This window comes from Lissotriton helveticus, chromosome 3_1 (assembly GCF_964261635.1).
Source record: "Lissotriton helveticus chromosome 3_1, aLisHel1.1, whole genome shotgun sequence".
Lineage (NCBI taxonomy): Eukaryota > Metazoa > Chordata > Amphibia > Caudata > Salamandridae > Lissotriton > Lissotriton helveticus.
Window position 1 is genome coordinate 1,989,005,647 of NC_136061.1, and position 25,270 is coordinate 1,989,030,916.

At 45.9% G+C, this 25,270-nt stretch overlaps 1 protein-coding gene across 5 annotated transcripts in view; it reads left to right on the forward strand.

Moving 5' to 3' along the window:
- LOC144824062 (protein FAM169B-like) overlaps positions 1-22,174 on the forward strand; it is a 373,480-nt gene extending 351,306 nt beyond the window's left edge. For all 5 annotated transcript variants that reach the window (XM_078683137.1, XM_078683140.1, XM_078683135.1 and 2 more), the window contains 2 exons: positions 2,354-2,457; positions 21,437-22,174. In XM_078683137.1, coding sequence (XP_078539263.1) covers positions 2,354-2,457; positions 21,437-21,640 — 308 coding nt within the window. In that variant the 3' untranslated portion in view covers positions 21,641-22,174. The remainder of the gene's footprint in view (positions 1-2,353; positions 2,458-21,436) is intronic.
- The last annotated feature ends 3,096 nt before the right edge of the window (positions 22,175-25,270 follow it).

Below are 25,270 nucleotides of genomic sequence, written 5' to 3' on the forward strand. Positions count from 1 at the left end.
GGCGAACTGGCAGGAAAAGCGGGCGGCTCCTGGCGGCAACCAAGGGGAAAAAGATCCGAGCAACAGAACTGGAAGCGCGATAAAGTACTGCGGCAAAAACCCTGGGCACTGGAGAGACGTAGGCAGAGTCAAGAGACCTGCTATGTGGAAGCTGGTCAGGGACCTGGTCCGAGGTGCAGTTCCAGAACTCTACCCAGTCCTGCTGTGGGGATTCAGAGACCACGCTAACACAGCACCACTTCCGGCTGAAAAGTGGGACACCTATGGTAAAAGATCTGTACCAATAATCTCCTTGATAAATGCAGGCCCCTCACTGCCCTCTGCGCCCATTAGGACTGAGAATGTTCCTCCCCAGGTGCCACACTGCTGGAGAAATTAGTGATGCGATGAGGTAGCAACCCTTTCCACCATAAAGGTTTCTGGTGGTTGCCCAGGGCTACTGGTCTGACAGTCAACAGGCGTTGTAACCCAGTCAGGACCCACGATTGGGGACTATGCATTTTAGTGACTGCTTCAGCTCTCATCAGGAATCCATTCTGCCAACATTGCCCTTCTCGGGAAATAGCACCCCTTACCTCTGCCAGATCTTCACTCCTGTACAGGCACAACCCTTGGCACGGCTGGGGCTTCTCTCCCTTCCTTGAGTTGACTGCTCCTATGGGGGCAGAATGATCCTCTAATTTGTAGCCTTCCGATGCAACTGCACTGTACCCCTACCATGTGAGGCACCTCAGGAGCAGGCCATTAGTACTGGGATTGATTACTGCTTGCAGCCAGGGACCCAGGCAGGCACTCTGTAACAGCAGCGTTGGTCCAAAATATGTCAGGCCTACAAAAATTAGGTGTCATCAAATGTAACATTGCACTCTTCAACTGGTAGTTTTAGCTGGGCGCTTATCTGTGCCACTGGTACATGATGTGAAGACACCCCCACCCCCAGTGCTCCTTCATACTCCTGTGCCTTTTTTGGCACCCCTGCTATGTTACGGCAGGGTTCTCGTGCCTCAGTTTATGTATCCTCGATCTCTGTAGATAGTAATTTGAGATCTTCTAGAGGGTGTGCCTTGTTAAAGTGGAGGAAGATTTAGAGGCTGGTGGTCCTTGATGGGCTTCAGCGCCTGCCATGGCCCCTTCACTTGCACTTTTATCTACATGTCCAAGAAAACCCTGTAGCTCTTTAGCAAGGTCTTGGATCATTTGCAGGGGATGAAGTGAGTTCTTGCATTGTGAGTGAATACAGAAGAAACAGCTTCTAAGGAAGTACTCGTTTTGTTACTGGAAGTTGTAAATTTGACCATCTAACAGCAATCCATCTTATGCTTTAGTGTCCCTCCTTCGAAGCCAGATACTTATATAAAACAGAATCTGTCCCACACAGGACTATCCACCCAGCCACTCCTCAATACCTGATTAATAAGCTGGCCCTGTTAGGACGCGAGCACTCTCGTGGCAGCCTTGAAATACTTCTAATAGAACCTCAGCCATTTAAAAAAGTTGTCCTCATGGCTCGGTCTTTCATAGGCAGTGAATCCAAAATCTGGAGCTCCATCCTGCAAGCCTTGTGCAACCCCAAGCCTCTCGCTTTATTAAAAAAAGAACTCAAACTCTTACTTTTCCAAAGATGCTTTCACCTAATCCGTATTTAACTGTCTCTGGTTCTAAGACTTCACTTTCTTCTCTTGTCTCCGTCCTCTGACTTCCTTGGCTTCTCCCGTGCAGTCATTCCACCCCCTCGTACTTCCTTTGCTTTCTCTGTAAGTGGCATCTCAGTTCTTTTGTGGTCTTTCTCTGTTGCATCCGAAGTGAGATTTCTTAAAATCCTTTCTTGCATAGTGGGGATGGTTCATCTTGCAGATCTTGTATGTGATACCTGCTCCTAGATTTGTTTATACTGGATGATAGGTATTTCATTCTCTCTCGAATAAAGGCCTACTTTGATATTTCATCTCAAGCGTATATCATCCCTATGCGTGTTGCAGGTTAGCATCCCTATGCGTGTTGCAGGTTAGCATCCCTATGTGTGTTGCAAGTTTTGCACTGAAATGTTGTCAGTACTGGCAGGCTGGTAAATGTTCATGTTCCACGTATTATGCTCTTTTCCATCTTCAGCTTTCAAATTTGTTTAATTTTGCTTTATTCTGCGCTGCAATTTGTTATGATTTGTATTGTAATATTCATCCAGTTTTGTAAAGTGCTCTAATACTCTTGGGCAATGCTCTCTCTGCATAAAATGCAGAGCTAAATAAATAGTCCTTTAGAACATACCCGATGGTGTGGCTGTGGGAATTTCTCCTTCTGTGGTGAGGACTATTCAGTTAATATCCATGTCTTACCATTTCGCCTTCAATTGCAGTCCAGGAGGCACCTGAAGATTCTTTTAAGGAGGCAAATGTCTGCAGCGTGAAAAGAGATGTAGAAGAGATATCCAGCCAATCTTCAGTTGGTCAGATCATTGAGGTACAGTTTCATGATCCATATAACTGTTTATAGTTTTGTTTTACAAAGGTCTGCCAATGGAATTGCACTGATCAGGCCACCGAGCATACAGGACCCTGCCATCAGGAAGAACCGGCTTTCAGATTGTCTACAGCTTTATCTGTAAGGGCAGCCAGCACCGACTTGTGATGTTAATTTTAAAAAAGTGCTCAATGATCAGGGTCACAGGCAGATAAAGTTTCATCTATATTCAAGAGGTGAACGCACACATGCATCATGGGGATATTCTTCTAAATCTACTTGCAGAGTGTTGTTAGGACATTTTTGCTTAGAATCACCAGGTTTGTCATAGGTGCCATAATTGTGGAGTTCAGTGTTGAAACGATTCTCTTCAGGCAGTGCGCGTGAACAAAGTTAATTGGAAAAGAAGATTAAGTGATATGTAATATTTTGTGGGTTTTTTTCTTGTGTATTATGCTATTGCTTGTTTCTGATATCTCTTATTTGGGGATTTTTTGTATATATTGTTTATATATTTTGAGGCTTAATTATTTTTTGTTTATCTTTAGTGAAAAAACTGATGGAATACTGATGGTGAAAATACATTTTTTTTTTTTTTAAAAGGAAAAGAAGATTGTCTGTTCAGAAACCTATTTCACATTAGGTACTTCCTCTTAGTCCAGTATTTCCTCTCTAATGCTCTGTGCTCTCATGCTAACAGTTCCTGCATGTGTTACCATCCGAGATCGCAAGGAATATAGAAAAATAAATGAGAATAAGACAGTTTCTAAGATAACATGTTAAGAGTACAATAACACACCCCTTCCCAACTGAGATATAAACCAAAGATAAACACCGATCAGATTTGATCTAAATTAAAATCCTCAATCTTCCCTCAACCAAGAGCTTCTCAGCCTCCTCAACCAAGAACAACTTCTCAAACCCACTGGGTCACTTCCGTCATCTGCATTAACTTTGGAGTACTCACAACACACAATGGGAACCACACACATATTTACAGAAATATCGAGAATTACATTCTTACCTTCGCCAGGCACTTTTAACATCAATATCGATAGATGGCAGAGAACCCTTGACCCTGCAAGCTGAAACCCTGATTAAAATTCCACTGCTTGTTCAACCCCTTACAGCTACATTCAGTGCCTACGTCAGGTAAGGACCACTTTGCTTCTCTTTTCAGGTTTTCATTGGAATTTCTAACTGCACTATTTGGCCCACTGACACTTTCTGCGGGTCTGTCCACCTAGTATTCATATACTACTACATCTTGCTTTTATAACAACCAGCCTTTTCCCTCACATTTGCTAGCCTTATAATCTCAGAAAAACCCCACCTATCCTTTAACCTCCATTGGGAGAACCACGGCCAGGCTTCCTAACCCTCAACAACTCACAAAAAGAGAAAAGCTATTGACTCAGTTTTGGATAGTCCTGTAAAGAGCAGTGTCCCTTGTAAGACTCTCCATTGGAGTCCCTCTTTTAAAGCTATTGACTCCTATTCTGTTTGATGCTGTATTTGCTCAAGTACTCCTCAGAACATGAACTGACAAATTAAAGACCATTGTATGTCACTAAAGATTGACGGAGAGCCTTCCGACAAAAAATATACTCCCGAAAATGTGTGACTTCTTCAGGAGATATTTTCTCGACCATCCTAATTTCAGCCATTCGGAAAATAATCGGCACCAGAGCATAATCTCTTTACTAGGCCAAAAGGTCCTACTAGATCCAAATGTATTTCCTTCATAGATCATCAGGTCAGTCAACTGGTTGGGAACTAACAACAAATGTTTTGGCCAATGTGTTACTCAGCCCACATAACTCACACTAGCATGCCCATTTAGCAATCATTCAGTTCATAAGTTGGTTACCAAACAACTCCTGTACGCTTTTCTTCATAACTGACACCCCTGAGTGCCCTTCAGGTCACTGTCTTATGATTCATTCCATCAGATTGAAACGAGGAAGAGTTTTGTTGCCCCTTTTTTACTATACCTCCTTCCAGGGCTATTTTACCCTGAATCTTAGCAAACAATTTAAGTTCATCTGAAAGCCTTCGCACTTCGGGCCAACCAGATCTCAGGTATTTGATGATTACCAGCCTACTAACGAGGTCTGCAGCTGTGGCTTCATTCCGCTCAGTCTCAAGAATTGTTTCCTCTTCAGTCATAATTTGTATCTCATTCCACATTCTGATATGTGCATGCCTCCTTTCACGCAATCTGCTCACTCCCTTGTTCTATATCTTGTAACAGTGTGTATGATATACAGATTGCATGCAAGTTAATTTTCCCATGTAGGTTCTGGGTCATCATGAATAGCTTTACCATGACTGATTTTAGGTTTGATTTCACTAGTGCCCCTCCTCAAGTGTGATCTAATGGGGGAACTTTTTAAATTGCCTACTTCTTCCATCGAGACTGCCAAAAATATAATCCTCAGACTCTGTGAATAACTCACAGGCATTGTCCTGAGAAGACTCAAGTGGGGAGGAAATATCTCTCTTAGTTAAATAGATTTGGGTAATGACGTCCTCACCTTCCACATTACCAATTACATACATGGGTGGATCAGCACAGGGATTACATTGTATTCACCTCTTTTCTTGATGGTGCCAGCCTAGGCTGGGGGCACCTTTCTCCACTATGTCTTTCTCACCCTTCGGACTTTTACCTTTAAAATTAATTTCTTCCCGTTGGTGTCCAGCTAACTCAATGTTTCCATAATAAATTTAGATTCTAAGCGTGCAAGGTTTGTTGAAGTATTCTTTCCAGTCCTGGTGACTAACCGCACAAGAGAGGCTTGCCGTCTTTGCAAATAGTAAAAAAAAAAACGCATCCCACAGAAAAATGCTGTAATTTTTCATGACCAAAGTGAATGCGAGAAGTTCCCTTTCAATAACAAAGGAATTTCTCTCTGGTCCTTGCAATGTCCTTCAGCCGTAGGAAACAACTAATTCCTTATTGTCATCTCATTGATAAAGGATACACCCAAAACAACAATTACTGGCATCAACAGTTGCTACACTATGTTTCCCAACTACAAATTAATTCAGGCAGAGAGCTTTCACTGAAACAAATTTCTGAGACTCAAAAGCATTTCTTTGCATGTCTCCGTACACTAAGGGGCCGATTAGGATGGCGGACGGACCTGCGTCCGTCCGCCACCCCAGAGGTGGAGGGACCGTCCGCAGGGGCAGCGGCGGTCCCTCCGTGCAAATTAGGGTGTGACCGCCACCCTGGCGGTCACATCCTGTATGTTTAACATTGCGGCGGGTGCTGCTTGAAGCAGCGCCCGCCGCAATGTTAAAACTGCATGCAGTGCATTTGCATGCACAAAGCGGCAGGCATCGCGCGGTGCCTGCCACTTTGTGCATGCATATGCAGGGGGGTACCATAGGTACCCCCCATGTGCACCCTCCACCCCCCAACACCCTGGGGGCCCGCAACGGGCCCCCAGAAGCAAAGCTACACATGCTTTTCCACGGCAGAGAATCCGCAGCGGAAAAGCATGTTTCCTCACCCATTGTAATTTGGCTGGCGGTGTCTTGCAGACACCGCCACCAAATTGCAGACAACATCCCGCGGATCAGCGGCGGACGGACTTGCCGTCCGCCGCTGAAAACACCGCCATCCTAATGTGGCTGGTGGTGTTTTGGAAGTCCACATCGGTGAATCCGCATCCTACGGCCCGGCGGTGGCTTCCGGAGGATGCGGATCCACCGCAATCCTAGTAGGCCCCCTTGTATGCATTCTTTTTTAACCACAATCTCAAAGGTTCTGCTTTAGTGGCTAACCTAGGCTGGTGGTTGCCTTTATCCACTACGTGTATCTCACTCTTCGGACTGTTACCCTTTAAATTCATTTCTCCTTATTGATGGCCAGCTAAATCATTGTTTTGCTCCTTGTCACTTTCTGTGTGTATATCTGTGAGGAATAATTTTGTTCCGCCCCTATAGCCAATTAACTACCGCCTTGTCATGAACGGTAAACCACGCTCAAGTCTATCATGTCCACCACCTGTTTACATTGATTTGTGTAGTGCGCTTCTGGAAACCTTTACACTTGCATTCCGACCCCACACTAAATGCTACATTGACATTCAACTCTAACAATCCTCTGTGTCTCCTTCTGTTACCAAATTTACCATGTAACCCTTACAAAACCTACCAACATGCCCCTTCATTCTGCATTTGTTGCATATCTTTTCGTAGGCAGGGCAGCTTTTCAAATTAGCTAAATTATAAGGTTTTTCCTGAATCTGTGCCGCACCGCAGTTGGGCGCAGGCGCACCAACACAGCTGCAGGGTGACGGTGTCTACCTGTCCATTGCCTCCCTTAGCCTCTGAGAAGCAACATGATCCCTGAAGGGCCCATCTTCTTTTCTTCATATGCATTGGCTAAAAGTGGCCCGCACCGAGAATTCTGGGCATTTCTCGTTCTCGCATGTAGGCGTCTCTTAAATGCAACATATGGCGAAATGTTATTATAACACAGGCGCGCAACACCCATTGGGCTCACGGGGCTTCAGTCGTGTCCGTCAGCCCGGGCAGAGACAGCTTCGCCGGCTGGCTAGCATCTTATTGCAGCCGCACCCGAGTACTTAACAGGTCTTTAAAAGACCATTTACTTGCAAATTAGGCTTGTTTTATGTGTTTACCCCTTCCTACAGCCACTCTGTCCGTGGTTGGAAGAATTAGCCCCCCCCCCCCCAAATATTTTTCAGCCCCCCCCCCCCGAAATTTGTCTCTAGTTGCCCGCCTGTTATAACAGTACTTCTTGCTTCGGTTCTCTTTACTATCTCTTGCACATTCTTGTGTATTATTTTGATGCACTTGAGTTCTCTTATTTTGGTGATTGTTTATATATATATTTACATGATGTGTAGTTTATTTCCCAGTTCAAGTTGACTGAACTGCTTTTGAATTTCGTCACATCCTGTTTAGGACTATAAAATGATCTAGTTTTTGATTCAGTTGCATCGCAATTATTCTGCTAGATTGCTCGTTCACTCACTGGACTTTGTGGATTCTATGCCTTCACCAGTTCCTGCGTATTCCAGCTCTTTGCCTTGCTGCTTGGCCTGGACAGTTAGAAGGTTTTTTCCTATTCCTTTCCGATTTCGATATACATAGTAAAGGTTGATCGGCAGACAGAAGATAGGAATAGTGAAATTAAGAAGCAACAGCTGAATTTAAACTGTGCCTTGTGGTGGGAGTTATGGCAGCTTAATAGAGTGCGCGCGTCACACATGTCCATACAACTCTTGACATACAGACACAAAAAGTAGGTAACCCAATAAGGAACCTACTGGTAGTGTAGTATATCCTCAGTACATGGGTGGCTCCGAGGGGGTCAACCCTGTCGTCACACTCTAGAAGTATCATAGTATTCCAGATAATGATAAGGCCATAAATGTTCCAGGGTTACTTGGTCCCAAAAATGTGCATGTGGCCGTCCCCATTACCCTCGTTTTTGATATCCTGGAAGCCGTTCAAGTAGCTAAGGTATTCATCAAACTAGACGTAAGAGGAGCCTATCACCTGTTCCTGATTCGATCAGGTGTTAGTTGAAAAATACCATTCAGAACACCATTTGGACACTTTAAATGCCAAGTGATGCCATTCAGCCTCTGTAATGCCCATGTTGTTTTCAAGCCTTTTATGAATGCAATCTTCTCTGATCTGACTTTCCAGACAATGATCATCTACTTTGAGGATCCAGCGGATCATTAATTCCATGTCAAATGAGTCCTGCAGCATCTAAGAGAAAACAAATTGCTGGCTAAACTCAAAAAGAGTATGTTTGGAAAGGACACTGTAGACAATTTGGGTTATGTTCTTTCCTCTGAAGGAATAGGTTGGCCACCTAGAATGTTCAAGCGATTCCGGATTGCCTAAAAACAGCTTCAGTAAAAAAAACTCAGAGCTATTTAGGCCTTGCAAATTAATATCACAGGATATTCAGGCAACTGCAAATAATTTCCAAAACTGTATGAGGACAGTTAGCGAGTGTATGGATGCTGATTACCTCAAGTGAAATGCAGAGACAATTGAGGTTATCTTATCGTTTTTGGGAAACAGTCTAATATATGGTCCTCTGTATGGTGGCCAGGCAAATAGAATTATCCCCGTTCCAGACAAATCGGCAGGAAACCATGGTTATTTTTTATAACTCCCCCTCTTTTACTAAACAAGTAAGCTCTGTGATTTTGGCATGTACTCTGACTTTGAAGATGCTTGGGAAAGTTTTTTCTGTATATATTTTTGTCCATTCTCGTAAATCGGTGGTGTCTGCATTAATTTGATCTAGAATGGACTGTTGTAATACCCTTTAGTTGGGCATACATTTCACAGATTTGAAGAGATTGCAAGTAGCCCAAAATGCAGAATACGTCTGTTTTTTAGACAATATTGAAATATCAGTCTGTCTCCATTGACTTTGCAATCTTCATTGCTTCCTGTGAGGGAAAGGTCCATTTTTAAATCTCTATGCATTGCACATATAGCTTTGTATGGGACGGGTCCCTAGTACCTGGAGGCAAAATTCCTAAGGTATGTGTGTCAGAGGGCTTTTAGATCTGCCTCTAGGAAAAACAGGATAGTGCACAGATTTAAGGGTTTCTGCTGGGGTGCAATATCTTTTGGGATTGTGACTTCCAAACTATGGAACACGCTGCCTCATGACATCCAAGTTCTAGCTCACCATTACTCCTTTAGGAAACATTTAAAGTATGGCAGTTTCAATTCAGGATTTAAATTATGGTTTAATTTTGGTGATAAGAATGCAGAAACGGGTATTCAAGCGCTTTATAAGTCTTCTTTCCTCCCTTCCTTCTTTCTTACCAACTTGTATCGGTGATCACTGATTGCACCGTTATTTAGGATCTAACTTTGTAAGCAGTCTTTATTTTATTTAGCTCGAGAGAGATAACTTCGCCTTTTTCTCTTAAAAATTCAACTAGTAGAAAAAAACTACTCCTTGTTGGTGAAGGGACCTCTGACAATCAAGGCTGCCTTTGTCAAGTGGAAACACTTTTTTCCTTGGAGCTCAATTTGGAGTAACTGTCTACACCAACTGTCGAAATTTTCAAGTGCTCCAACAGGCCTAAAGCTTGAATAGTATACAAGCCTGCTGGGCATTCTTTTTTCAATAGTTTGTTTTTTCTGTCCTACATTCCAGGCTCAGAAAATATTGTCTCAGATACCCTATCCATGCAATAGCCTGAATCAAAAATTATCAGGGCAGTGGAGCGAACCATTGTTCCTCAGTCCTTGATTTCTGGAACAACATCCTCATTTCTTCGTCAAGAGACTAAACCATTCTGTCTCCACAAAATTCATTTTCCACATTTCCGAATAGAGAATGCAAATGTTCTAATTTCTGTTCAAAACAAACTATTCCATCAAAACATTCGCAAAGAATAATACCTCAGCCCTCCTCTGACTCCTTGTTATCTTGACATAGAGGAAGATGAGTCACTGAAGAATTAATCCGAAGAAAGTTCTGATGGCCAACTCTTTCTCACAATGTTACAAGTTTTATCAAGTTCTATGAGATCTGTGGTGCCTTAAGTAAATCTGAAACACAAAGGAAAGCAGGCTAGATTATTATTGAGACTGAAATTCCTTCCAATCCCTGGGAAATTATTTCTACTGACTTTATATAAATTTACCCCATCAGAAAATTGCACCACTATAATGGTTGGAGTAGAATATTATACTAAAACTGCTCCATTTTTTGCTCTTTCAAAGTTGTCAATTGCGTCCAAAATGGCTGAGGTTTTCTACTCTGACATATTTAGACTTCATGGACTACCTTTCAAAATTCTTTCTGATTGTGGACCCCAGTATCCCTCAATGTTTTGTAACTCTGTGTGTCATAAACTTGCTATTTAAAGGGGTTCCACCTTCAAGCTAATTGGCAAACTGAAAGGTTAAATCAAACTCTTGAAGAGTTTTTAAGGTGCTGTATCCGTAACTCAAGACAATTGAAAGTCTCTATTACCTGCAGCTGAGTTTGCCTACATTAACACAACCCATCCACCCACCGGCTTCTCTCCCTTCTTCGTCTGACAAGACTCCATCCTCAAACCTTTCCAGATAATTGGAAACTGAAGAGCAGGTACCTGCAGTGCAAATATATTAGAAAGATGAAAGAAGGTACATGAGAATTTAATCCAGAATTTAAAGATCACTAAATCTAGAGAAAAATTACAGACCCAATTTGCAAAGGCTTCCAGCTCCTCTTTATTAAATAGAGGGCAAGGTTTGGTTGTCTGTTATCATTCTACGTCACTTTGTAGGTCAAGGTTTTCTCCTAGGTACAGTGGCACATTTGAAATTTCCAAGATCATTAATCTTGTCCCTGTAAATCTCAAGCCTCCCCTTTCTTGTAAAATGCATCCTTCCTTTCATGTTTCCTGTCCAAAACCCTATTTGTGTCATAAAGGTCCCCGGTCTAAAAATGACCAGCTCCCACGCTAGTTGATGACCAACCTGGGTATAAAGCTGTGTGTATTTTTATTTATTAAATGTATAAAATATGGGTAAGTTGAGTGTAATTAGGGGGTATATATAATTAACACTCTTTAGATAAAACATTATTTAGAATTCTGTCTTGTGAAAAATAAAGAAGAATATATTTTCCTAATGATGAATGGAAGTTTGATTTTGTAGCATGCAGTTATTGAGATTTCCATGAGTAAAGGAATATAAGGACACATGCAGAGGGTCAGAACAAAATATTACTGTTTGGTTCCAGAGTGGAGGGTAAAATACTTTATTGTTCAAGTGGTAAGGGGTGTCCAGATTCTGCAAGCAAAGTATGCTTTTCTCTTCTAAAGCCTTGCCCAGTGCCATGATGTACTGTATCATCGATTTCATTTATTTTTTGTTGGAAGCCTTTGGAGGGTCTTAGAGGCAGTTAAAGTGGGTTCAAGTTTTGGCAGTTTAGAAATAACCAAATTTTTTCAAAGTAATATGTTACTCACAGAGGTGGTAATGAAAAATTTCCTAGCTAACGTAAAGGAAAGTTTCAATTCTATTAGAGATACGGAGGCGAGGATCAGGCTGTTGTCACTTCACTTAATTTTTCTCCAGCAGCCATTTTCAGGAAACGATTTTAACTATATTACTACATTTCCCATGAACAATTGGGAAAAATAGACCAAAACATTCCACCCAATCACAGTGCCGCACTCTGTATAACGGTTCTTCTATCTCCCTCTATCTTCCTGCATAGACAGCATTCATCCATTCGTCCTGCTCCTGTTTGTTGGATTCCATCCCTAAAAAGGATAAAGGAAATACACATTGACACCTCATAAGAAACTGGACCATAATAAGACAATATGGCATTACTTGAAACAGAACACGTCTCTTTAAAACTATTGACCTGCGCATACTGTATGACAAAGACATCATAATCAAATCTGGCATGTACTTGCATCTTGATGGAGAATCCAATGACATATAAATCGCATTTCATATTGTGCCTCAGTTGGGGGGGGGACCTTCTGGGAAGAAGCATAAGGTGGGCTAATCCTTGCCTCATTGTCCTTAGTAGAATAGAAACTTTCCTTTACGTTAGCTAGGAAAGTTTTCATTTTTTGTCAGGATCCGGAGGCGAGGATTAGGCTAGTTTAAAGCATGTTCACCACTACACTTGCCAGAGATGGAATCGGTTTGAAATGTAAGGTCTTAAAGGTAGAATCAGAGGACCAGTCTGTATCGTTGAGGATATCCTCAAGTCTTGCTTACAGACAAAAAGCCTTGCCCCCTCTCACTGAATGGGCTCCAAAACGTAACGTGTAATTCCCTGCCTCCTGCATGACCCATATGACAATCGTAGGGGAAGAAACAGCCCTGTGGAGCTTTGTGAGAGCAATCAGTAGCTGTCTTTCCCCGTGGGGCCGTATATCATCAGTAACCACTTCATATCTTTTGATGGTGTGGATTACACACAATTTAGGAACTTGCAAAAAAGCCAGCTAAGACACCAACTTCGAGTTACATTTTGTTCGGCAAGTAATATGAAAAGTCACCCTGTCCGTGGTAAAAACTCTACCTGTAATATCCAAGACCCGAACATCCGAGACCCAGTGGCAAGAAATAAAACACAATAACATTGCTAATTTCGCAGATAGCGATTTCCTAAACTGGTATTTATTAGAAGGCCAAGATTGAAACAATGAAAGGCCTTTGTTAATGTCCCATGACTTTGAATATCTTGGTTCAGGGGGAACAGAAAGCTTGATCCCTCTCAGTAACTTACAGACCAACGGGTGCTCCCCCACCGGGTGACCGTCCACTGGAAGGCGGCCCGCAGAAATTGCTGATCTGAAGGTATTAATTGATCTGTAAGCAAAACGCTGGGAAGCCAAGCCCGCCAGAAAGTTCAAAACCTGGACACCATCTGCCCCCATGAGGTCCACCTGGTGTTGAAGACACCAACCCAACCATTCGAAAATCCCAGGAAGTGCCATGATCCTTGGAAACCAGACCTGCGACCTCCATAATGGGGGAATCACTACCAGATCTGCCTATTGTCTGCGCATTTGAGCCGCCAGTCGCATTATCATTGCAAAGGGCAGAAAGGTGTAGGACAGTTCCTTGCTCCAATCCTGAAGAAAGGCGTCCATGGCCGCTGCATGGGGGTCCGGTCTCCAACTGCAGTACCGGTCGAGCTGAAAGTCCAGTCGGGATGCAACGAGATTCATGGAAAACGGACCCCATTGATCCTGGAGTTGTAGGAAGAGATGAGGATCCAACTTCCAAAAGCTAGCATCCTTCCAGTGGCGGGAAAGCCAGTCCACCAACTGATTGGAGCATCCTGGAGGATGCTCCGCTGACAGGGAGACTTGGTTGGCTAAGCAGAGTTCCCATAGCATCCAAGTGTTGTCCAGCAAGGTCTTTGACCCTCCAGATGAAGTAGCGAGCTGCTGCTACATTGTCCATCTTCAGAGGACCGAACATTGTACCTTCTCTTTGGTCCAGCATCAGAGGGCGAAAGAGCCCGCCATCAACTCCAGGCCAGGCAGTTGACATACAGACATTGTTCTGTGGAGGGCCATTTCCTCTGGTGGAGAAGTCCCCACGGCGCCTGCCCCATCCAGAGCTGCTGGCATCGGATTTGATCACCAGGTCCTGTTGGGGGCCGAAGATCGCTTGTCATTCCATGCCTCCATATGGGCAATCCACCAACGCATTTCCTCCTTCGCTTCGTCTGAGACCGGAATCAACAGGGCTTATGAGAGGCCTTTCCGGAGGTGCTCGATTTTCAAGCATTGCAGTGCCCGTAATGGAGAGGAACCGGGAAGATAGCCTGGATGGATGACGTGAAGAGGCTTCCAACAATCCGTGTCAATTGCGACCTTTGACCCTGCTTGCAGGTCAGGCCGCTCCCAATGCCGCACAGCACCTCCGCTGTATCAGTGCCTCTCCCCCGCTGCTGCAGTAAGTTCGCCTCTCCTCTGCTCCATTCAGTGCCTGTTGTGAAATTCTTACTGTTGCCCACTCTTCTTTTGTGCCCCTTCCTGGTGTTTGTGAATTGTTTTTTCTTACTGCCAATTGTTTATTATTTGTCTCTGACCCCCCTTTGCCACCAGCACCACGCTCTGCCCTCCGTTCCCGCCGCTGCTTCCCTGCGGCCCGCCCCCTCGCTCGCCCACAGGCCGCCCGCTCCCGCCTCCCATCTGCTCCCCTCTCCCACCTACCCTTATATGGAGGCCGCTGCGTGGCAGTGAGAGCGACCCTTGACCCTGCTTGCAGGTCAGGCCTCTCCCCATGCCACACATCACCTCCGCTGTGTCAGTGCCTCTCCCCCACTGCTGCCATAAGTTTGCCGTTCCTCCGCTCCATTCAGTGTCTGTTCTGAAATTGATACTGTTGCCCACTCTTTTTCTGTGCCCCTTCCTGGTATTTGTGAATGATTTTTTCTTACTGCCAATTGTTTATTATTTGTCTCTAACCCCCCCTTTGCCGCCAGCACCCCGCTCTACCCTCCGTTGCCGCCGCTACTTCTCTGTGGCCCCGCCCCCTCACTCGCCCATAGGCCGCCCCGCCTCCCAGCTATTCCCACCTACCCTTATATGGAGGCCCTGGCCCCCGCAAACACCACAACACCCGACAGCGCTACGATGGCAGCACCCTCCATGCACTCAACCCCCGACAAGAACACAACTGCTACCAGGCCATCCCGAAACGCACCCAAGGACCCTTCACCTACCGGAACTGCAGCTTCACCAGCACTCAGCCCGCAAAACCACCAACCGAAGGACCCTACTACCTCAGATGCATACTCCTCAACACCCGCTCCGCCCGCAAACATGCCATCAAACTATGGGACCTTCTTGACTCTAACTCCCCAGATGTCGCCTTCCTGACGGAGTCCTGGCTGAACCCCACCATAGCTCCCGACATCGCCATAGCCATCCCGGAAGGCTACAAGATCACCCGCAGGGATCGCACCAACGGCGTAGGAGGAGGAATGGCCATCGTCCACAGGAACACCGTCAGAGTCTCGACCAACAGCGACGACAACCTCCGCACTGCTGAACACATGCACTTCCAGATTCACACCGACCCCGACACCACCCTCAGAGGAACTCTCATCTACAGACCCCCCAGACCCGACCACAGTTCAGCGACTTCATCGACGACTTCATTAGCACACACACCCTCGCCTCCACGGACTACATCTTCCTCTGGGACCTGAACTTCCACCTCAAGAACAACAACGACACCAACTCCACCACCCTGATTGACAACTTCGCCAACCTCGGACTCGGACAGCTCTTGACAATACCAACCCACGCTGCTGGCCACAAGCTGGACCCCATCTTAACCACAAGCCCCCACGTCTCCTTCAACCACACCACTGGACCGACCACCACTGCATCCACTTCACCTTCAGGAAGCCCACCACGTACCAACGCACCCAACAGATGCCTCGACGCTGCTGGAGCAAGGTCACAGAAGACCAGCTAACCACCACCCTTGCCCAGAGCCCACCCACCGACTCCATCGACCCCAACACCGCTGCCCCAAACCTCAGAGAATGGATCAACGACTGTGCCAACACCCTCGCCCCCCTCAAGACACCCTTCAACAGCCACACCAACAGGAAAGCCGCCTGGTTCACCAAAGACCTCCAGGCCTCCAAACGAACCTTCCGAAAACGAGAAGAACTGGCTCCGTGAACGAACACCGGACAGCTACGCAGCCCACAAGAATGACACCCGCAGACACCATCAACTCATCAGAGCCGCCAAGAGGGCCTCATTCAAAGACCGCCTGGATAACAACGCACACAACAGCAAAGAGCTCTTCAACATTGTGAAGGAACTCTCCAACACCAATGACATTCCGCCTTCGCAAGACATGTGCGACGCGCTGACCACCTTCTTCCATTGAAAGATTGCCAACATCCACGACAGCTTCAACGCCCCGACTGCCCCAACAACAATCGCCCCCACGACAACCACTTGCACCAACCGCCTGCTCTCATGGACCAGCATCAATGACGAGGACACCAGCGAGATCGTGAACACCAACCACTCCGGATCACAGTCAGACCCATGCCCTCACCATATCTTCAACAAAGCCAGCACAGCCATTGCACCCCATCTCTGGAAAGTAATCAACATCTCCTTCAAGACAGCAACCTTCCTGGAAAGCTGGAAGCATGCCGAGATCAACGCCTTACTCAAGAAACCCAAGGCAGACCCCAAGGACCTCAAGAACTTCCGACCCATCTCCCTGCTCCCGTTCCCGGCAAAGGTCACCGAGAAAATCGTCAGCAAGCAACTGACCCACTTCCTCGAGGAGAACAGCATCCTGGATCCGTCCCAGTCCGTGTTCCCCAGCAACCACAGCACCGAAACTGCCCTCCTAGCCGCCACCGATGACATCAGGACCCTGCTTGACAACGGAGAAACAGCAGCCCTCATCCTCCTGGACCTGTCAGCCACCTTTGACACAGTCTGCCACCGCACACTACGAAGACGCCTACATGACGCCGGGATCCAAGAGAAGGCCCTGGACTGGACCACATCCTTCCTCTCCGGCAGAACTCAGAGTGTCCGCCTCCCCCTGCCGCTCAATTGCCACAGAAATCATCTGCGGTGTACCCCAGGGCTCCTCCCTCAGCCCGACGCTGTTCAACATCTACATGGCACCCCTCACCCACGTCACCTGACAGCACAACCTCAACATCATCTACTACGCCGACGACACCCAGCTGATCATCTCCCTCACCAAAGACCCTCACACCGCCAAAACCAACTTCCACAAAGGAATGAAGGCCGTCGCCGAATGGATGAGGAGCAGATGACTGAAGCTGAATGCAGACAAGACGGAGGTCCTCATCCTCAGCTCCTCCCCTTCAGCGTGGGATGACTCCTGGTGGCCGACAACCCTAGGAACAGCCCCGACACCCACCGACCACGCACACAACCTAGGGGTCATCCTCGACTCCACCCTCTCCATGACTAAACAGGTTTATGCCGTCTCCTAATCCTGCTTCAACACCCTCCGAATGTTCTGCGGGATCTTCAAGTGGATCCCCACCGAGACGAGAAGAACAGTCACCCAGGACCTCGTCACCAGCAGGCTGGACTACGGAACACCCTCTACGCAGGTACGTCGGCCAAGCTCCTGAGACGATTGCAACGCATCCAGAACCCCTCGGCACGACTGATCCTCGACATCCCCCACCGCAGCCACCTGAGAGACCTACACTGGCTCCCTGTCAACAAGAGGATAACCTTCAAACTCCTCATCCTCGCACACAAAGTTCTCCACAAGACTGGCCCAGCATACCTCAACAGATGACTCAACTTCTACTCCCCCGCCCGCCAGCTCCGCTCCGCCAGCCTCGTCCTCGCCACAGTCCCCCGCATCCGAAGAACGACCGCAGGCAGCAGATCATTCTCCCACCTCGCCGCCAAGACCTGGAACACCCTCCCCACCAACCTACGGCAGACCCAAGACCTACTGGCCTTCAGAAGACTCCTCAAGACCTGGCTCTTCGATCACTAGCAGCACCCCCCCCGCGTGCCTTGAGACCCTCACAGGTATGTAATGCGCTTTATAAGTGTCATGATTGATTGATTGATTGAATTGCCGAAGAGAAATCTAAGCCTTGGAGATCATCCTCCTGAGCTCATGACTGATTTTGGCCAACTTCCGAGCTGGAAGACTGAGGGTCGCTTTGATAGAATCTATCAAGAATCCCAGAAATTGCACTGACTGGGCTGGTATCAGCACATACTTCTGTGTTGATCACGAACCCCAATGACTCCAGAAGGTCTACGGCCATCATCAAGCTTAAGGAGCAAAGTCGGGCATTGGTCCAAGATCAGAATATTGACGAGGTAGACAATGTCTCAACCCACTTGCCTACAGATGTTCAACAACCGGCCTTATCAGCTTGGTAAAGCACCAGGGAGCTGATGATAAGACGGAAAGAAAGGGATGCAAACTCTAATACCTTGAAGCCCCACTGAAACTGCAAGAATCGTCTGTGTGTGGAGGGTGGGGGGAATGGGGATCGCCAGATATGCGTCCTTCAAGTCCAGACGGACCATCCAATCCGTAATCTGGAGGATGTCCCTCAAAAGATGGATGCCCTCCATCTTGAAATGATGGTGCACGAGCCATGCATTGAATTCCTTGAGATTGATAACCGTGCGTTGCCCGCTCTCCTGTTTCTGTACTAGGAAAAGATTGCTGATGAAGCCATAAGGGTGAACTGTCATTCTTACTATTGTGCCTTTCCGAAGTAGGCTGGTTATCTCTTGGTCCACTAGGCCCTCCTGTTCCTTGGAAAAGACCAGAAGTCTGGGGTTGTTGGGCTGAGATGGAAGCCCATAAAATTCTATGTGGAAACCCTCTACCGTCTGAAGGACCCACGCATCTGAGGAGCACTTTCCCCAGTTTGACAGAAAAAGGGCCAGACGACCCCCAATTTGAGTGCCCATCAGATCTTGTATCCTTACCTTGTGCATTGTTGAAGTTGCCGCCTCTGAATCCGCCTCTGCCCGCGCGGCAGCGAGGGTAGGGCTTAAGTCGGTGAGAAGTTCCCAAACTTGCTGGTCATGCCAGTGGCCCCAGCGGGAATCGCCACCTCTGGATGCTTGCTGGAGGGGACGGGCAATCGAGCTACCCCTTCCTCGACCAGCTGCGGCAAAAACACGGGGATGAATATCCTCTTAATAGAGGACTGAGCTTTATCAAGTGAGTTTATCATATTAAAAATGAATAAATGGGTCCCCAATCAGGTTTCCTTGGACTATTGGGCCTGCTTCTGATATGGAGAGCTCTCCCAATTTGGGGTCAATTTTAATCAATGGCGATCTGCGCCATCAGTAGAAATCACGCAGTTCGCGTTCCCCAAAATATAATGGCCCTCTGAGCCCAGTCGGATAAAGTGTCAGGAGAAATGAGGGATCCATAGTCTTTTGGATCCTCCGCCATAACCAGGATTTTTACTAGGGGGCATGTCACGTCCAGTAGGTTATCCTGGCAAGAGCGCCATGATCTATCAATGCCCTTCTTGCGATCATGGACAAATTTGGCGCGGAAGGTGGCCATCTTGGAGTCGTTCTCTGTAGTAGCGACCACCTTCCCTTCCAAAGGTGGCCTTGGGCAAATTGCTGTAATGCAGACCCTCACCTCCTTATGGAGAGGTTTCCTCAGGCAGCTTGCCATGTAGGCCACTACCTTGGGTGCAGGGCACCACTCCGCCGAATGTGGGTGTAGCAAATCATTGGGTCCAGAAAGTCCCCCTCCAAGGGTTGTAATGTGTTTGTGGTTGGACCAGCGTCAGCTAGTTGGCTGGTAATTGAATGCCAATGTCTAGAATGATCCCCATATCTGTCCGAGGTGTTGGGAGAGCCATCCCCAGCCCCCTGATCAGTTTGTGGAGGAGTGGCCAGGGGATTCCCTGAAGGACCAGGATTTAGAGTCCAGCAAAGGCTGGGAGTCCATGAATGCCTTTTTGAGGCGTGGGAAAGCATCCAAATCGATCCCAGGGTCATCCGTGCACTTGTCGGGGATCTGGGACTGGCTGGGAGTAGGGGTAGCAGGCTGCCCTGGAGGTAGGGGGGCTGGAGGCCGGGTGCCTGGAGAGCCATTATCGTCTTCTCCGGGGGGCTACCACCTTGAAAATGGAAGCGTCCATAACTTTGCAAAGGCGCTAATTCAATCTGGAGGTAGGTAACCTACTCCTGTTCCTCATAGTCCTCAGCATCCTCAAACTCCATAATGGGGTAATGGAGCAATATGGCAAGTTCAATTATTGGGCAATGTGGCGGGTCTAAGCACTTATTGTCCTAGAGAGGAGATGGAGAATTTGGGACGTGCACCCCTGTGATTTATGGAGAGTGAAAAAAAAAACGCCTGGGAGGTCCCAAAAGAGACGAGGCTAGTCTTACCCACCAGGGTGTTGCTTCCTTCAGGCAGTAGCTCGCAGTGCTAATTATTATTAGCTCTCACTACAAGTACTCTGGCCTGACAAAAACCGCTCTGGTTGTTTATGCAAGCTGTTACTGAAGAGATCGTCCCCTGTGTTAATGCCGGAGCACCTCACTGCAACCTGTCAGTGCAATTGATCCCGAGGGGTCAAGGATGTGCAGCGTGCGAAAGAAGAGTGCCGGGGTCCCCTGGCGGTCCGAAGACCGCACTACACACACACGCCGTCAGAGACTGCAAAACGACCGCGTAGGAGCGAGATTATTACTAACCCTGGGCGAAGCACTCCGCTCCGCTCGCGGAGTTTGCGAAGTTTTTGCAACTTCGCACTACGCGAGCGGCACGTAGCACAGTGCGAACATGCGTAGTGCAGCGTAGCGTAGTGCAGCGCTCATTTTTTGCTTGTTCGCGGTCCTGAACGTCATGTTCACGACCGCGAGCAAGCAAAATGATATCCCGGCGAGATTCTCAACGCGAGGAGGTCAGGTTTCTCATTGTGAGTGGTTGCGCATGCTCGCGACCGCTCTCAATGAGAAACTACCTGTTCGCGTTGAGAAAGATGCCGCTCGAGTAATAATCTCCTCGAGCAGCAGAAAACTACAGCTCGCACTGTGCAAGATGCCGTTTTCAATGCTTGCACAGTGCCGGATGCCTGTCCGCACTGTGCAATCATTGAAAACGCATCTTGCACATTGCGAACATGCTACTACGCAGCTCGCGTAGTGCTACGTGAAGTTCGCGTAGTGCGAAGTGCACTTCGCGTAGCTTCGCGTAGCGCTACTTCGCGAACTACGCCCACCCTTAATTATTACCGTGGTTGAGACAAAACCAATTACCACAATAGCGGTCAACATTCAAGCCGCTGTGCACATAACCAGGCAATAAGGAATTAAAAAGCAACAATAAACATGAGAAGACTGCACTTATCTGAATTGCTGCTGGAGCAGTAAAGAAAGAGGGAAGGGCTACAAGGACCGTTATTCAGACGGCAGTGCTGTGATTGGATGGACTGTTAGTTTCTTTTCCCCAATTGTTCATGGGATGTGTAGCAATATGGTTTAAATGATTTTTTGAAAATGGCCGTTGGAGAAAAATAAAGTGAAGAGAGAACAGCCCAAACTCGCCTCAGGGTTCTGATATAGAATTGTCATTTGGATTTCATTGACAGGTGGAGTTGAACTGTCCTTGTCAGGTTGTGACACATTTGCATTTGAAACCAGTTCTGAAAGCTCAGTTGTATATTAATGGTATTTTAACCAATAACTTCTTAAAATATGATTATATTTTCTGTACTACCCTGTAATGATTAGGCATATTTCATGTGTTTTACTTAAATGGTGACAGTCCTGCTGGGAGTGTCTCTCCTTTTGCTGCAATGGTTTATCAGATTCTGCTCTCTTGCATTGCCCAATCTTATCCATCGTTAGCCACTTGGGCTCCTATTTCTACAAAGTGATGTAGGATCTTGAAAGTTTTTCTATGCATTAAATATTTACTTTTGTTACAGGGCGTGGTCGATTTCCCCAAGTTCGACAAAGCCTCAGAGGTGGTGCTTGACAGAAAGGAAATGAGAGCCTCCAACGACTGCGAAGAGGAGACTGTCCAGAAATTGATGGACCCTTTATCTTTAGTTAAGAACCCAAACAAGAGAAAACACCAGCAGGACGATAATGGGGACAGTTCTTACAAGCAGTGTAAATCTGGCTCTTGATGTCTTCCTCTAAGTACTTCAACAGGCAGCACATCATCAGAAAGGAGATGCTACTGGACATACTACTTCGTACAATTCAGTTTACGGATGAAAATCACTCTCAGTAGTGTTTAATACTGCAGGTACCACTATTAAAAATGGAGTTCTTCCTTTTTCTTTTATGTAACTTTTTCTTTTCATACGAAGTCCTCCAACTATTTTAACATTGGTTTTTCAAGCAACACTGAGATGATTGTTCAAGAATTCACAAAATTGGTAATGCATATCTTTGAATTAATTCGTTCAGTCTGCAGTGGTTTAACTGGTTCATTAGATTACTAGTTACATAAGAAACTCCAGCATAGTGCACAATCATGCATATAGCAGATTTTTCCAAACGGTGTCAAAGTGTACATCAAAGACTTTTGAGTGCACTCTAAGCAGTTGTACTTCGTAGTCTCTGATCCATGTTGGCATTAATGTATTTCCTTATTTGGAGGGCTACAATCGAAATACAGTGCCATTTTTACTTTTGTAATAAAAGAATGTAATACATTTTTCGTTGTTTTTTTTTTGTTTTTTTTTAAGTGTGGAAAAATTGGATGTCTAGTGGGGCAGAATACATTCTGTTCTCTTAAATGATGCCTTCGATTGCTTGATGTACCGTTTTTGCAGCACCAGCCACTTTTCACCTTCATAGGTCCACAGAGTGGAGATTTTAATGGGGGCCCCAACTTCAGTTTTTACTTCCCTTCTCATTATTGTCTACTTAACGTTAGTCCCATGAACGATAATGAGCCGAGCGCGTGTCTCACTTTCTGTCTGTGCAAGTGGTGCATTTTCTCAATGTTCTTGAACTTTAACAAAAAGTTGAAAACTGGTCAAAGTGCTGATGGAAATAACATTGAATGTGCCTGTTTATAAGGCTATCCAGAGTCAAGTTGCGATAGATTTTGTCTCAGAGTTCCAAGCAAGATCTTAATCGCTACTGTAAAGGCCCAGTTTACAGTGGAGGCCAAATGGTCCTGCACGTCTTTTGCAGTACTTGGGGTAAAAATGTTGAACATACGAAGACTGAAAGTGGCTCCAGTAGACAATCTGCAGATGTTTGAGACAGAAACTTGGGCGAAGAGATAGGAATGAGCAACAACTTGGAGCATTTCAGAGATGAGGTCAGAGTTGTAAGAGAATGAAGTGCAAAATGAGAGTAATTAATAATTTAGAGTAATTCATGGAGATCCAGCAGGGCTCAGTGCAATGACTATTGGGGGAGGGGGGGTAAGGTGTCTTATTTTAACATATTTGTCTCGGGACCACACCGTGGTGCTTAGCGAGATGATGCAATACTTTCAGAATGACAGGCATGTATGAGAATGATTGGAAGGTCCACCAAAGAAGATAACCGCATCCATGAGGCTATCAAACTTAATCTTTATAGATAATGATTAGGGTCCAAACAGATGCTATTCATGTCTGAGAACTTTAGACTATACTTTTAAATGGGACTCTGCGTCCTTTAACCCCTTCGACGCTCATGACGAGCTGGGCTCGTCATGCAGTAGCCTCCTGCTACCCTGATGACGAGCCCAGCTCGTCATGAATAGTGGTATCTGTAGAATCCCAGCACAGGAGAAAAATCCCCATAGCGTTCAAGGTGTTAAAGAGTGACTGAATGCTTTTAAAACCGCCAAACGTCTGGTACTATAACTTGTAAATAACTATTAGCAGACTATCCAGACTTCGCTTTTTCAACATTGGGGGGCCACGGATCTCTTCCCTGGATTGAGAGAAATTATACTGCATAACTGAGCAAAGATTTGCTACTGCTGCATCTTTTGAAGAAAAGCAGGAACTGTCCTGAAGGAGCACCTGCCTTATTCAGACAAGGACTGTAGCCCAGGTTTTCGAAGGGGAGCCATGAGGAGGACAGAATGTCAGGTTCCGCCAAGATTGGAATTCTTAATCCCTCGCCCAGCCTGCCCAGTGATATCTGTTGTGAGAGAACCCCCCTAAAACAGAGTGTAAGCCTCTGTACCTAATCCCCTTGCGGTCCTATTAAATGTGACTGTTTGCAACTCTTAGGAAAGCATGATGCCCCCAGCATCGCCATCTAAGAACTTGTTGATTCTTTTACTCCTTTGCTTTGAATCTTTAAATAGGATTGAACTATCTTCTTCCTTTATTGGTGGTAGAAGTCTGTAACTTTGTATCAAATGTATGTTTAAACCATCCTCTTTGTCCTATTCCGTTTGAATCGTAGAGCTTCCAGTGTGTAATATCATTAATTTAGTAATTTCTTTAGGAGATTTGATCTCCCCCTTGCGATACTTTACTTTTGCAGTATGGTTCTGAGAGTAGTGTATTTGAACCTTATTTCAGATTTTTTAGTTAGTTACCAATTAATGGTCCTTATTGGGTGACTAACATTTGTTTTTGGACATCCTAAATCCCATCCCTCCTATCGGCGGCGACAAAGATCCATCCGAGGACCATTCGCCTCTGTGGTGAAGATAATGCTGAAATCTGTCTATCTGTATGGACCCAGTGCAGCTAGAGGGATAGATGAGTACATAGTTGAGTGAAAGTTAAAATGTAAAATGTTTATACTGCTTACGCTGTAACCCTGATTGAACATTAACTTGTTTGTGAATGATTGATGTGCTAATAGGACTCGATGTCTACATCACACCACAATTCAAGAGTAAATTGGACTGGTACCACCCCCCCCCCATCCCATTCCCCACCCCTGAAAGTCAAAGTCTAAAAAGGAGTTACTTTTCTTGCAATATGACCATGTTCCTTTGTTTCCGTGGACATCCAGTAATACTTATTGCAAAGATTACCTAGGTGGCCTCGAGTCACCCAGGTCGAGAAGTATTCCGACAGTGGGAATTTGTCCCCTCATTTAGCTGTGCTCTTCTTCCCATCCTTTTTCCTGTTCCTGGACAATTTATATGTCAACAATTAAATTGGATTTATTTTATATGAGGTGTCTGGTGCAAGGTGAGGGTATACACCTCATTGATTCTCTCTATATACACCTGTGTTTTGTATTTACTGTAAGCATCATTATAAGATTACATTAGTCAAGTCAGGCCTTGCTTACACCATTTTCTATCTTCATGGTCCCTGATTGATCAGTATTTTTATTTGGAACGTGTTTTGCACTGGCAGTATCGATGTCATGGTTTCATAATGTGACAGAGACAGTTAAAGTTCTATTTGTGTCGCCATGATCGTGGAGTTTTGTTGATTTCAGTTTTGAATAACTTTAACTCTTGACATTTTGCATTTGGGCCCTTTATGTTCTTACCCTTTCCTGTGTGTGCTTAATCTATCATGTTTGCTTTGAACATTCATGCTCAAAACTGGGCTAACGAATGCACATCGATGCTGCCTAGTGGATGCAGCCTGACAGCTTTTGACTTGTTCATCCACCGAATGCATGGTGCTGTAGAAATTGATTTCACAGATGACCCCATCCCAGGCATTTCCCTCCACTCTTGCCTATACTTTGAGAACACAGGTTGGCTCTCAGACATTGGGAAGTTGAAGTTCAAATACGCAAAGAGAAATTAAGGTTTAAAAGATTTGCAGGAGGTGTGGTTGGCACACCTATCAGCTCACATCTGTCCTGCAAGCCAAAGCTGG